Source organism: Drosophila mojavensis, unplaced genomic scaffold (assembly GCF_018153725.1).
Source record: "Drosophila mojavensis isolate 15081-1352.22 unplaced genomic scaffold, ASM1815372v1 contig_80, whole genome shotgun sequence".
Classification (NCBI taxonomy): Eukaryota; Metazoa; Arthropoda; class Insecta; order Diptera; family Drosophilidae; genus Drosophila; species Drosophila mojavensis.
The window spans coordinates 5,336,072-5,349,873 of NW_025318906.1; the positions used below are offsets into that span (position 1 = coordinate 5,336,072).

Sequence of the window (13,802 nt, forward strand, 5' to 3'; positions counted from 1 at the left end):
TAATAATATAGAGTAAGCATAAAGCAAGTCAAAGTTGACTTTCGGACCTCGTTTGACTCTCGGAAGCACCTACTAATTGCCGCATGGCCTTGATGGCCCAAAGTCTTGCCAACATTGCGTGCCATTTAACCTGTGTATTGCGCTTGAGAGAAATATGGGCTAAAAGTTGAAGAAATTGAGGCGAAAGTGATTTTGACAGAAGCCTTCCAAAGGAAGTATATAATGTGCATATGCTTAAAGCTTAAAGGAGCCTAGATTATTATATATATTTTTATAAAATAAGAGGTATATGTGTATATGAAATTATACAATATATTTTAAACTTGATATACTAAGTATTTGTATTTTTATATTTTTTTTTGCTTATTTATTTTGCTTATTTATTTTTATTTATTTTTATAAAAAAAAATTGTTTAATTTTTTTATAATTATTTTTTTTTTTTATTGAGACTTACTATAAGTTTTATTTCAACAAGTAAATTTAATGACCATATAAAAAAATTAAATTGCAGCCCACAATTTAGACGCTTTGTCGAAATTGCAGCGAAAGTGAATTTGGGAACAGTTTTTCAATGCGTTCTCTGTCTCATGTTGACGCCTGCATTGAACAGCTTGTTGTCCATTTAAAGCGTTAAAGTCTTTCACGCAATTTATAAAACGCTTAGCTGCTGTTTATCTAAACTAGGAAAATGCGATTTTGCGTTTAAGATTAAGGACTTAGGAGGCAAAGAGATAATTGCATTTAGGTGAATCTGAACTATGTTTAGGTCATATATTAATCAAATTATCAGCACTTAAGTAAAGCCGATTTTGAGGATTAGACTGAAGACTTAAGCTAACAAAAAGTTTCGGAATCAAACAGAAGTAGTTGTTTAGTTGCCAGAAACTTTGGTCAGAAAGAAAATCAAGGCAGACGGAAAAGGTAAACTGTGTTAAGAGAACATCAAATGTTGCGCAAGAAAGAACAATAATTCAAACGCATAATTTAATCAATTACCAAGCAGAAAAAGAATGTATACATCCATATATATGTATGTATATACATTTTTGTTGGTTTTTCCTCAGCACCCAAAAAAAAAAAGTGAAGAAGAGGAAGAAAATGAAGCGCAAGTTCAATCTCAGTTCGACAGCATCAAGTTTCGCACAGTTTCTCAGCTTTGCAGTGCACGTAGTTTATGTTTTTTTCGCTCGCTTTCCCTCGCTTTCATATGCGACACACACACAGTCACACACACATACCCGATGGAAATAGAGCTTCGGAATGATTAATGACCATTTTGCGTTACGTTTTTCCATTGTTGTTGCTGATGGGAACTTGGCTTGTCAACAGAGCGTCGCACAGTTGTCGATGGCAGAGCGCAACGTAGATGAGAAATCGTCAGCAGAAGATGAGATGAAGATGATGAAGAAGACGAAGAAGAAGATGTGGAAGCTGTAGTGGAAGCAGCAGTAGTCGAAGAGGTAGAGCACAAAGTAAAACTAAGTAAAAGCCAAAAGTTTGCCTGCAAATGAAATTTGATTTCAGCGCCAAGGGCTCGGCACGAGCAACAACTCGAGTTACACGAATTCCTGCATCCTGCATCCTGCATCCCTTCAGACATCCTGCAGCCTGTTCGACAGCAGGCGCCGCAAGTTGATTGACTAACCTTCGCATTGGCAACTCATCGGCAGCCAGGCTGCACAAAGAGCATGCGACAACAGGCGGCGCAATTTCCCTCACGGATTATCCAGTGTGGAAAAGCGAATCGAGAACAAAAATAAAAAGTAAAGCGATGAAATAAAAGCTGAAACAGCAAAACTGCAAAAAATTGACTGGCAAAGTGTTGATGATGTTTGATACTGATTGCTTTAGCAGATCTCTATGATAAGGCAGAAGCTGAGGCAGTCGCCATTACCGATGCTGTGCAACACTGCAGCCGTGTGGGACGCTTGGCAACACTGCCAGCCACACGAGAAAGTCACAGGTTTGTCGACCAAAACTTTGTTGGGGCATTTTTGATGTGGTTTGCCCACATGTTTTCTCTCGCTCTCCTCTCTCTCCCGCTCTCACTGTAAAGTGGCTTGATCCTTTCGAGTCCTGGGGTCCTTTACAGTTAAACGAGCCGTCGCAGCGACCAAATGACAAATGAAAAATGAAAATGCTTTTCAGGCATATTAAAAAGGATTTGCCGTACGCCAGATAAATGTGCCTAGGCGCAACGCATTACTTAAATTAATTTTCACACAGAAACAGAGAAAGAGACAGAGAGTGAGTGTGAGGGAGACAGAAAAGGGACAACTGCTAGAGGAAAGCGGCAACTTTTTAAATATTTAAATGAGTCGAGCAGCAATACAAAAGATGAAAACAAATAGATGGCCAACACGTCGAACGACGCATTAAACATGCGCAAATATTTGCGCTGAGCTGTGCCAAAAAGGATATGCAGTGTACACCTGGCGCAGCAAGGATAACGCGCAAATTATGTCAAAAGCTGTGCAAATATAAACAAACAAAAGCAAAAGTGTAAAAAAAAAAATAAGAGAAACAACAAACGAACTTACCCAGTTACTTCTTTTATTTTCGCTTCTCTCGTCTTTTTTATTTTTGTATTATTATTATTATTTTAATTAGCAAGGACCTCGACGCTAGCCAGTTGCGCATTTGCTGTAATGTACATGTAAAAGGATAACATATTTGCGATTAGCTTTTGACAACGTTTGTTTGAGTGTGTGCATAAAGAGGTGTTTATGTGTGTCGGTGTGTGAGTGTGTTTTAAAGTGTGCCAAACAGGTTGCGCCTGGCTGCGCTTTAAAGTGGGCATAGAAGCTGAGTTGGGGTTGAGTGAGGTGTGGGCGAGGGCGTGGGCGTGGCTGCGCTGCCGTTGACAAAAATCTTTTGTGGTTGCCTCTAATTAAAAAGCGACGCGCTTTGGTGAGTAAGCAAGAGAGAGCGAGAGAGAGAGAGAGAGAGGGAGCGAGAAAGGCAGATTGTGTGGGCTGCAGCAGCAGGCGCAGCAGTCTTTGCCTTGCCTCAATGAAGCGCGCTATAGAAAAAATCAACGGCAAAAACTATTGCATACTTTTGCGCGCAGCGCATATTTCGCCACGGCATAATTAATTAAAAATATCTGACATGCAATAATAAATTTTCGCCCAGTCCACGTGTATGTGTGTGTGTGTGTGTGTGTGCCTCTGTGTCTATGTATTTCTGCATCTACCTTGCAACCAATCTGTGCCACTCGCTCACTTAGTCTCTCCGTCGCTTCTAGTTCGTGTTAAATGCCCCAAAGTGCAAAAGTTTTAAATAAATGAATATGGGTGTATGTGTCTATGTGTGTGTGAGTGTGTGTGTCTGAAAGCCAAGGCAAAAACATAACTGACATCATTAGCAAACTTTAATACACTTTGCGCCCAGCGGCAGGCACTCAGGCAAAAATAAATAAACCAAACGAAATGAAACCGAATTAAAACCAAATGAAATGAAATAAAATGAAAAGTGTGTGCTTAAACAATATACAATGAAACAATATATACATATGCACATATATAAATATATGCATATGTATATTTATGCTCTTTAGATGCAGGCGAATGTTTGCCATACAGCAAACTTCCGGCTAAACAGCATTTTGCAACACTGCTCATTCACAAGTTTCTATTAACAAAGTTTGCAAAATTCTATTAAAATTTTTTTCGTCTTGTTAAAAAAGCTCGAATGTATTGGCTTTAATATCTGACATTGTATTTGAGCATTTGACAACACTAATAAAGCTAACTTCAAGCTACTCATCTAAATTAAATTTTTAGCAAATTTGTAGCTAGGTAAGCATTATAAAGGACATTTTAAGCATTTACAACACTAATTCAACTGAATTTTTAACCACACTTAAACATGCACATAGCGGTAAAATGTTAGAGCTCCTTACTAAGTTCATAATTTATATATACTCCTATATTAGCCTTGAGCTCCAAGCAAACACTTTTAATGAATAACATTAACCAACACTAAATTAAGCTTTAACACTTATTTACATAGTGCAGATTCATATAAAATTAGCTAGCAATTACTTTTATCAAAATGTTTACCCAACACTCACATTTTTCTTAGCTCTATACAGTCTCTTGCAACACTAACAACACACTTGATAGTCACTTTTTTGCCCATATTAATTTAATTTAATTTTTATTTTCATGTGCAAAAATTGATGTGGAAAACAATTTAAACTTTGCACATTTGTTTCAAATATGCAGTCCGCTCTGCGCCCAACTCAAAAGTGGGCTTATGCAAAAGCAAAGCCGGAGCATTGGCCAAGTGGCTTAGATTTGGATGCCACAAGCAGAGATAGATAGAGAGAGAGAGATAGAGTGAGAGAGAGAGAGAGAGACAGAGTGAGAGAGAGAGAGAGAGAGAGAGAACGAGCCACAAACAAGTCGAGTTCGAGCTCGAGTCGAATCCATGACAAAGTTTGTGCGCCAGTTGAAGGTGGCAAGAACTATGTGGGATTAGACAATTTGTATGCCAAGCGCTGTGGGTCGCGGCATGTGGTTGTGTGGTTATAACTCCAAGCGAACCACCACCAACACCAACAGCCATCCAGCCATCCAGCCAACCAACCAACAGCACCACCGTCCGCATTAAGCCACAACTGATGTTTACATTTTAAACTAAGGCAAGGCAAGCCAAGGCAAAAGTTTGTCCTGACGCAGAGACAAGGTCCTGTGCCTGTGCTTGTGCCTGTGCCTTTTTCACGTTTCGGCATAAAATTTAATGCATATAATATTGGCTAATGATGTTTACAATGCGCGCGGGCTTAGGCGGGCATTAAAATTGTCGAGCCAGTGCCAGTCGTGCCACCTGCTGCTGGTGCTGCTGCTGTTGCTGCTGCTGCTGCGCCCAGACTTTTCCACCTCAGCCACAAAAAAAGCTCACTGAGTCATTTCTCGATTTCCCTGGGCTGATGCTGATGTAACCGAGTTGGCAATTAAGACAACTGTATGCTCAATATGCCAGAGCCCAGTTGTTAGTTAATTGAATGCGACGACCAACCGAGGGCAAACAATTTATAAAACCAGTGCTGTGTAACAGTAAACTGCTGAGCAGTGTTGTATAATTGTTTGGCATGTTTAGTTTTATACACTTGATGACTGCAGAGACTCAATTTGCCAACTAATGCGATGAGTATTCTGTATAGTGTTGTATAACTGCACATTTTTTCTTTAAATTGGTTCATACCAATGTTGTTTAACGTCTCACAATGTTCGTGTAGGCTTACCAATTCAACTACTTGTGCTTGAGGAGCCTTTTAAGAGTTAGTTCAGTTGCTACAGCTCACAAAAGTGTCATTAGCATGATTTTTGGGCACTTGCAGTGTTGGCAAACGCGTAAATTAGCTTTTTGCCGTTCACTGCGCTGCACTGGGCAAACAAGCGAAACAATTTCAAACTCATTAAAAATTGATTGACACACACACGCACCCACACACACACACACACCGTGGGAGTGAGAGAGAGTTGTTTGAGCTGCAGTTACAACACCTAGCCAATGAAATCTGTTGTGGGCGAAATTCTAATTGGATATTTTATGGCCAACACTTTTGACGACTCGGCAGGCAACAAAACTGTGTGTCCCAATGGGAGCAATTCCGCTGCATGTTGAATGACGTTCCAGGTTGATTTTGTAACAACATCAACAGCAACAACAACAACAGCAACCATCACAAACAACAGCTCACATATGTCAACATCAACATGGTAACTCCCTTCGAAAAGGACAACGGCACATAATTAAATGACACCAAGGACCTTTCTGCTGCAACCCCTTCACACACACACACACATAGTTGATGAGCCGTTGTCAGCTAATGAGCCTGAATGAATACTCACTGTGTGTGTGTGTGTGTGTCTGTATGTAACTGGGTTAATGTGCAACTACAATGCCCAGGCACAATTTTCATAAATACATAAATACACAATGCCCTTGATATGCTGCTATTTTGTCAACATATTGTTGGCTCACAAATTGCAATTAATAAACCAATCAGCTGCGCTGAAGAATTTGCCACTGATGAGGCACCAAATTTGGATTTCCCAGACAACATCTGGCTGACCCTAATGACAGGAAATTGTGCGGTCACAAAACTCAACCAGATGCAATTGCAGCCGCAAAAACAAATCATGATAACCACAAAAGCCATCAAGCAATCGCACACACGGAGTGAGAAAGTGACAGAGAGAGAGAGAGAGAGAGAGAGCGTGACAGATAGTAAGCAAGTCCCGTTTAATTTGGGCTAAAATCACAAGCTGTTGGCTACACAATTTGCATAATTGAATATTAAAATAAAGTGCAATGAACAAACATTTATGTAGGCAACTTCAGCTAACTAAAGTTTTGTGCTAAACAAAATAAAATTATATCAAAAGCTTCTCTCTGATATGAGTTGATGTCCAAGTTGGCAGTTCAATTAAATGAAGCACAAAATCATAAAGACAAACTTGATAGAATTTAGTTTTGGCAATCGCAAAAGCCAATTAAATTGATACAACTTTATTGCATACCATGATTGGCTTATTTTTAGACATTTGCCAACACTGATCCTAAAATAATAGAATTATTATTATTTGCAAGCAATAAACATTTTAAACCATAAAATTTAGAAATATTTATGGTCAGCTATGGCCAATTGTTTGGATTGTTGCCAAGTCAGCTAAGACTTTTATTTGTTTTGCAACACTAGAAGATGAGCCGGATAGTGCTAGATCTCGAAAATGCATGATTTACATATTTTACTAAATAATGTTCTATAAGATGAGTGATTATATTGATCTTATAGTATTTTTAAGTTCTCATAAAATGAGGTTATAATTAATATTCATATTTTGCAACACTAGATCGGTAGTATCTTAAAGCACTACTTAAAATTGCTAATATCTCTACAATTTATAAGCAATAAATGGTAAATTTGGCTTTCTTTACTTTTATTTTATAAATATTTAAAGAAATTAATTTTCAATTTGATCATTTACCAACACTGACAAGCAATGCCCTCATCTGCAAATATATCACAATACTTAACGTCCATATCTCAACTATGTTTTTTTTTTTCCACATGTCCCATGCTTTTTCACTCTCTCTGTTCTTTTTTTCTGCCCTTCTTTCAGTCAGTCACGCTGGCCACAACTCGTCAAGATTAATCTGATGCCCAAGTGGCACTTGCAGCCAGTGTCATTTGGGTGCTTTATCGAATGTGCAGCAATTAATGCATGCTTCAAGTGAAAGAGATTCATCTCGCAAGTGAAGCCATGTTGAAGCCAGACAATTGCAACATCCATCTTCTGCAGGCATTTGTCTCTTTCACGCACACACACACACACACACACACATGCGACAAGGATATAGGATATGGGTAGATGGACACGGTCAGGACATGGACATGCACATGGCGGTTGGCCTTTTGTCACTGCGTGAAAGACAACAAACACATTTACTAAATTAAAATTGAATTTATAGCGCACTAAATGCAGCGCCTGCATATATATCCTGCGCACAAATTGCCCTTTGTGTGTCTGTTTGTGTGTGCGTGTGTGTGTGTCCTGGCTGCCAGCCACGCCCCCTTGGCCCGGTTTGTTTGTGCGCGTTTGGTTAGTTTGCTTAATCTTTGACAAGCAGCCCAAAGGTCGTCGCCTCGCATCCAGCCCAGGCAATCAGTGCGACTGCAGCAAGGACACAATCACACACACATATATCACGCCCGTGTGTGGGTGTATGCGTTTGCACTTGCAGTTGGGCGTCTGTTTGACTAATTAATTATATCATTAAAATGCGCACAGCACAATTTTGCACCTTTTTTGTTTCGTTCGTGGGCGGGGAGTGATGGGAGAGGCTTTGTGGCGCGCTACTTGCATAAAAAAAGCAAAAGAATTTATCAGCTGCATGTTTCGTATCTTGGCCAAAAGCATTGCCAAAAACGAGCGCAAGCCAAGAAAATAAATTGGTAATTTGATGCGGCAGCAGGCGACGGCTGAGGCTCGTTTAATGAAAGCAGCCTGCTGCCACGCCCCCCCCTGGTTAGTCGGGGCACATGTAAACTGGCAATTGGGCAAATCTCTTGGCTGGCAAAACAACGGGGCCACAAAAGTTGTTGCCGTAACGGTGACATAATGAATAGGATTTTGCCTCTTTGCGGGCACAATAACAACAAGGAGGGGGCGGCGGCGGGGGCGCACTGCAATTTGAGGGCAAGGATATGCAAAGGATATGCAAGCCATGAAACAGATGTTGCAGCTCTGTTGAAAAGCAGCCAATTTGGTGCACACACAGCAAAACGACGACGACGACGACGACGGCAACGGCGGCGACGATAGACATGGCAAAGTGACAAAAATTTAATATGGAACCGCACAGCCATCACCACACACACACACATACTGAGTCGCACACGAGCAAAAGAAATGCGCGCAAAATAAACGGCAAAATAATCGCGCACAATGCATTGGCAATGAGCCAAGGCAAAAGGCTATACGAGTGTGCATGTATGTGTGTGTGTGTGTGTGCATACAGCAGTGTATGTGTGTATGTGTGGGCACAAAGTTTGTGCTTGCTATCGATGAAATTGTGGACACTGAACAGTGGACGACGGCAGAGCTAAAGTGAGCGACTCGCAATAGTTGGAGAAGGCGAAGGCAGCGCGATAAAGCGAACGTGGCAGGTGGGCAGCTCTGTGGGCGTGTCTGGTGGCTGGCAGGTGCCACGTTGCACTTGTAAAAATTAATCAGCCATGCGACCGAGCAAACAAAATGCATTTATTGCCAATATTGTGCTGCAATTGCAGAACAATTTTAAAGTCCTTTAAAAGGACACACATACCTACTCACACTCACACACACACAGGAGGTAGAAAAAAAAAACACTTTCAATTACAGGGTGTCAAAGATCGAGAGCAAACACAAATAAAAGGGGGCGTGCAGCTAGTTGCAAGCCCTGCAAACATTTCAATTTGCCTGGCGACAGGCGCCGCACAAAAGCCAAACAACAAACCCCGAAAAGCGCATGAAAGCCCCCCCTCCGGAAAAAAGTGCGAGCAGAGCAACGCAATGGAGTGTGGGGCAGAGGGGTGGCGGGGAATGTCGAAAAAGCTGCAACGAAAATGCTCCACAAATCGGACAAATGGCGCACACAAAAACGCCGTTTCATATCCGGTGCGAGGCGGAAGTGGGCATGGTCACAGGGCACCAGGCAACGAGCACCGGGCGCCAGCTACTTCTCTTTGCCATCGAAAGCCTGACTCTGTCATGGCCAATGGGATTAGAAGCATCCCAGTGTCCCAGCTGTCGCAACTTCTCAGCTTCGCAATGCTCTGCAGCTCTCGGCTCTCCACATACTCCCAGTGTCCGCTTCGAAGGACTTGGCGCAACTCTCACGTGACGCTCAACTATCGCATATGACATAAATATTTAATAAATATTTATGTGTATACATATACATACACAGAAATATTTATATGTGACATTTATGAACAATACAATTGCAGTTTTATTTGTATTAAATATAGATTTCATTTTGCCTCTCTTTTTGTTACAATCATATAAACGGATTTTTTAAAGGCAATATTTATTTATCATTTAATGCGAAATATCGGTTTATTTTAATATTAAACTGAGCAATTTATTAACTTTAGCAGGTCATAAGAAATGTATCAAATGCTGAAATATCAAATTTAATAAATTCAACTTTCATTTTAAATTGCATATAAAAATTCACATTTAATTAAATGTAAAACAAACTTTTTGCCTGTGATAAAAAAATGTATTAAATTTGCCACATTCAAGGATTAAATACTATGAAATAACTATAATTGATATGTAATTGACCATAAAAAATATGGCAATGCAATCAGTATACTACTATTAATTTATAGACTTTTGTAATTATAGCATCTCTCTTTCTCTAGCTCTCTCACACTATTTTCTCTCTTTTTTTCTATTTCTGTCTCTCGAATTTAATTTTTTCTTATCTCTCGGTCTCTCTCCTCCACACTCACTTGATCCTTTTGTCTCGTTTCCTCTATTTGCTTGTTTTCTCTCTCTCTCTCTCGCCGTTTCATATTTGTCCTTATTTCTGAAAGTTTATCAACATTTCTTTATCTGTATCGCCCTCTCTCTGTCTTTCTTTGAAACAGCTTTAGCTCTTACGCCTTTCAATTTAGCATACAATTTCTTCTTTTGTGTTAACCAAATCACGCGCTCATCTTTATGGCAGTTGTTTTGACTTTTGTTGAGTTTTGGCTAGCTGCTTGGCATGCTAAGCGCCAATATTTGGTTATATGCTCAGGTGTTCGTATCGTGCTATCAAAATCTATGCAACCAGCACAAATACTGCACACACAGTCGAGCAATAACAACACTAAAAGAAAACAACAACAACAAAAGTGAAACAATAGCAACAACAATGCGGGCTGCCACAGCCCAGAGGCTGAGCAAAGCTATCAAAATAACAAAATCGAAAAGCGTTCACCGCACTTTTGCTATATTGTTTTGTTTTGGGCCATGTGGTTGTGGCTTGTGAAGCTGTAGCACTAACTGCAGCACCAACTGTGTGACGAGGCCGATATTATGGCCACATAGTCAACAAACAACAGCCTGCAAACATGGCACAACAAATAGTACGACTACAACAACAACAACAACAACAACAGCAGCAACAGCAGCAACATGCATATGAAGAACGCGGCTCAAAATCATTTTCAAATACATTTTGCGGCTTCGATGGGGATTTCGACTGTTCGCCCGTTCGCCTGTTCGCCTTTACCAACACTCATTTAATTGCAAATGTTGCGCCGTTTAAAGCTGTGCGCAGTCAGCTTTTTTTGCTCCGTCCGTTTCTGGCTGGTCGAGTTTTTTGATTTACTACCGAAAATAAATATATGAATAACGGCCGAGTGCGATATGTGTTTTCATGTTATATACCCTGTTACCCTGTAATTGATAGCGCGATGAGAACGAGAGGGTGAGAGAGAGAGGGCATATGAGTGACGAAAAATGTGGAATATCATTTGATATTCTATTAATATATGCCGAGAGAATATAACATATTGGAGTGCGTATATTTCTGGCGGTCCATCTGCCTGCTGTAATTTAAAATATATACTCTCTACGCATCATATTGAGAAATACTAGAACTTTCTCAAATAAAAATAATACTAGATTCTTAGGCTCAACTTGAACTCTTTTATAAGTGGAACAGCAAAACATGAAGACTCAAGTTGACGAAATTCGCGTTATCTAATTATAAACTAAGCATTGGATAAACCTTGTGTTTTTCTATAGATTCCATAGTCCCACCCGTTCAGCTAAATCGAATAACATTAATTTCATAATGAAAATATTTTTACCTAAAATTTATATATAAAAATTATTTTTATTATATTCCCTCTTATTTAGTAAAATTTTGGTTTAATTATCAAACCAAGAACAAAGTTAAATATTATTAACTAAAGTCCTTCAAAGGAATACCAAATTTCCAACTAAAGTCTATCATGGTAAAGAGAGCAAACATATTATCTTCAATTCTCTCTCCCCACTCTTCAATAATAGTTATCTAAAAAAAAGTTCATGAGCTCCCACTCCACTACACAGAGCTCATTCTTATCTCAGAACCAATTCAAGTTCCCCTTTCCCTCCCCTTTGACTTACTAGTCACTTCCAATTGAACAACAACAGGGCATCTGTTGGCTTAACATCATGCTCAATGCCATCTGAGCTTCTTGTTCTGTCGATTATTATTTAGTTTTGTTTCGTTTTATTTGGCATATTGAAACAATATTTTATAAAAATTTGTTGCGCAGCTGGCGTATCGCAATTTTGATGGATTTATTCATGCAGAAAATTGCATTAAAATTCACGTTTACGTATCGGCCAATGCGTTTTTGGCGTTTATGGCCAACATAACATGGCATGGGCTATAAAAACCCACAAAAACGATGCAATTAAACAAGAGCAAAAAAATATATATGTGAAAAGGGTACAAAATGCAGCTGAGGCGTTAATTCGATTGTGGTCATGCATATATGTGGATAAAATATACATGAAATTCATATCAAATATAAATGCAGGCAGCACACACACACACGCACGCACAGGCAGTCAAAGTAAGCTGGCGCCCTCTGTGGGCAGGTGCCAGAGGCTTGTGCAAACATTTTAATTAGCAACTAGAAGAAGTTTTAATTGAATCGAGATGCAGCCAAAGATATATGCTTGTTACGATTATACGGGTTTATTGGACATAGCCCAAACACATTGAGAGAAAAAAAAAACCAAACAAAGGGTACAAAATTTCAGCAGACAAATTATTGGCGACAAAGAGAACACGTGCACATATATACGTATATATATATATATATATAGCTAACTGTATATATATATAATTATAAATGTAGTTATTGGTTGACTTGCATGCCACAAACGGCTACCAGTAGATCAGCAGCAAATAGAATGGCCCCAAGCTGAACAGCATTAGAGCCAGCAGCAGGACAAAGGTCAAACGCCAGCTCTGCAGAGTATTACGTGGTTGGTATCATTGAGCTAGACAACAACATGAATGACTTTAACTTACGCCCTTGCTGACCGCGCTGTGCTGCAACGCTTTGGGGCATGCCTCGAGACTGCGACGACAGAGCGGACAACGTTTCGCCTGCCAGTTGCGTGCCTCACGATAGAGCGACAAGCAGCTGCGGCAAAAATGATGTTTACAATGCAGCTGTACTGGATCGTGAATGGGATCGAGGCAAAAGGCGCACAGATCATCCAAGTCCATGTTGTTGTTGTTGTTGTTGTGGCTGTTGTGGCTGTTGCTGTAGTCCGTTCGCTGTTTCATGTTAATTTATAATTTTATGTAAATTTCGAGTGAGTTGAAAAAATAGATGTATAAATATATTATGTGTGTGTGACAAATAATACTAAATATGAAAGACATTTAACAAAAAAAAAAAATAAAAAATTCAAACTATATATATTCCTGTCTCACTCTCTAGTTTATGCTTGGCCCCTTAACAATTTTAATTAAAAATAAAATTCTAATGCCATAAATTGAGCACATCCACACAGACACACACACACACACACACACACATACACCTTGTCGCTAAACGATGTCGTTGTCCTCGAGAAACTTGCAATAAAATTTAATTATATCAACGCCGGCTTAACTCAAGCGGCAAGCATCGAATGCAATTAGTAGTAGCCTTGTACAACTCAATTAGACAGTTCCCGAGGTGGTCGGGGCGCCGAGTATTTCGCTCAGCCTGGGCTAAGACTAAGGCGAGACGGCGCTGTGTAAAAAGACAGCGCTTTGCACTTTGGGAGACAGCGAACCGCAGTGCAGACGCGTTATAAATCGAACTTAACAACTACTTGTGTTTTTTCTTTCTTCTTCTTCTGCTTTTTTTTCGTGTTTTGGGACGTAGGCGTGGACGTGGGTGGGGGCGTGGGCGGGGCAGTGACAGTAAAGGACAAGCATTTTAATTAAGTTCAAATTGTGTAAGTCTGTCTGGCAGGCGCTAAAAGTCGCATCATTTCTTAGACACACACACACACATAGAGAGACGCACACACACATACGCCTCGTTAACAAGGCTGACAAATTGAATCTGTGACGTCAGCTGTCTGCTGCTTTGTAATTTTCTCATGATACTCTCTCGCTCTATCCACTTATTATTAGCGCCTCAAACTGGCCAATTAGGTTGGGCCATGCACCACTTGATTTGCATTCGCAACTTGATTATAAAAGTTGCAACAGCAAACCACCCAAGCCACCCAAGCCACCCGAGCCA

At 40.0% G+C, this 13,802-nt stretch overlaps 1 protein-coding gene across 1 annotated transcript; it reads right to left on the reverse strand.

Annotated features, from left to right (window-relative positions):
* Positions 1–12,223: 12,223 nt before the first annotated feature.
* On the reverse strand, positions 12,224–12,859 carry LOC6578827 (E3 ubiquitin-protein ligase RNFT1). Its single transcript, XM_002004693.4, has 2 exons — positions 12,587–12,859; positions 12,224–12,523 (listed from the first exon to the last, which is right to left on the reverse strand). Exons 1-2 carry the CDS (start codon positions 12,845–12,847, stop codon positions 12,440–12,442), a joined length of 345 nt encoding a protein of 114 aa, XP_002004729.1. The 5' UTR covers positions 12,848–12,859; the 3' UTR covers positions 12,224–12,439.
* Positions 12,860–13,802: the final 943 nt, after the last annotated feature.

Excerpts from the sequence above, each read along its gene's own strand:
- LOC6578827 (XM_002004693.4), bottom strand. The coding sequence starts at position 12,847 with ATGAAACAGCGAACGGACTACAGCAACAGCCACAACAGCCACAACAAC. Across the intron at positions 12,524-12,586 it reads ACAGCGCGGTCAGCAAGGGC|AGCTGGCGTTTGACCTTTGT; the intron begins GTAAGTTAAAGT and ends AATACTCTGCAG.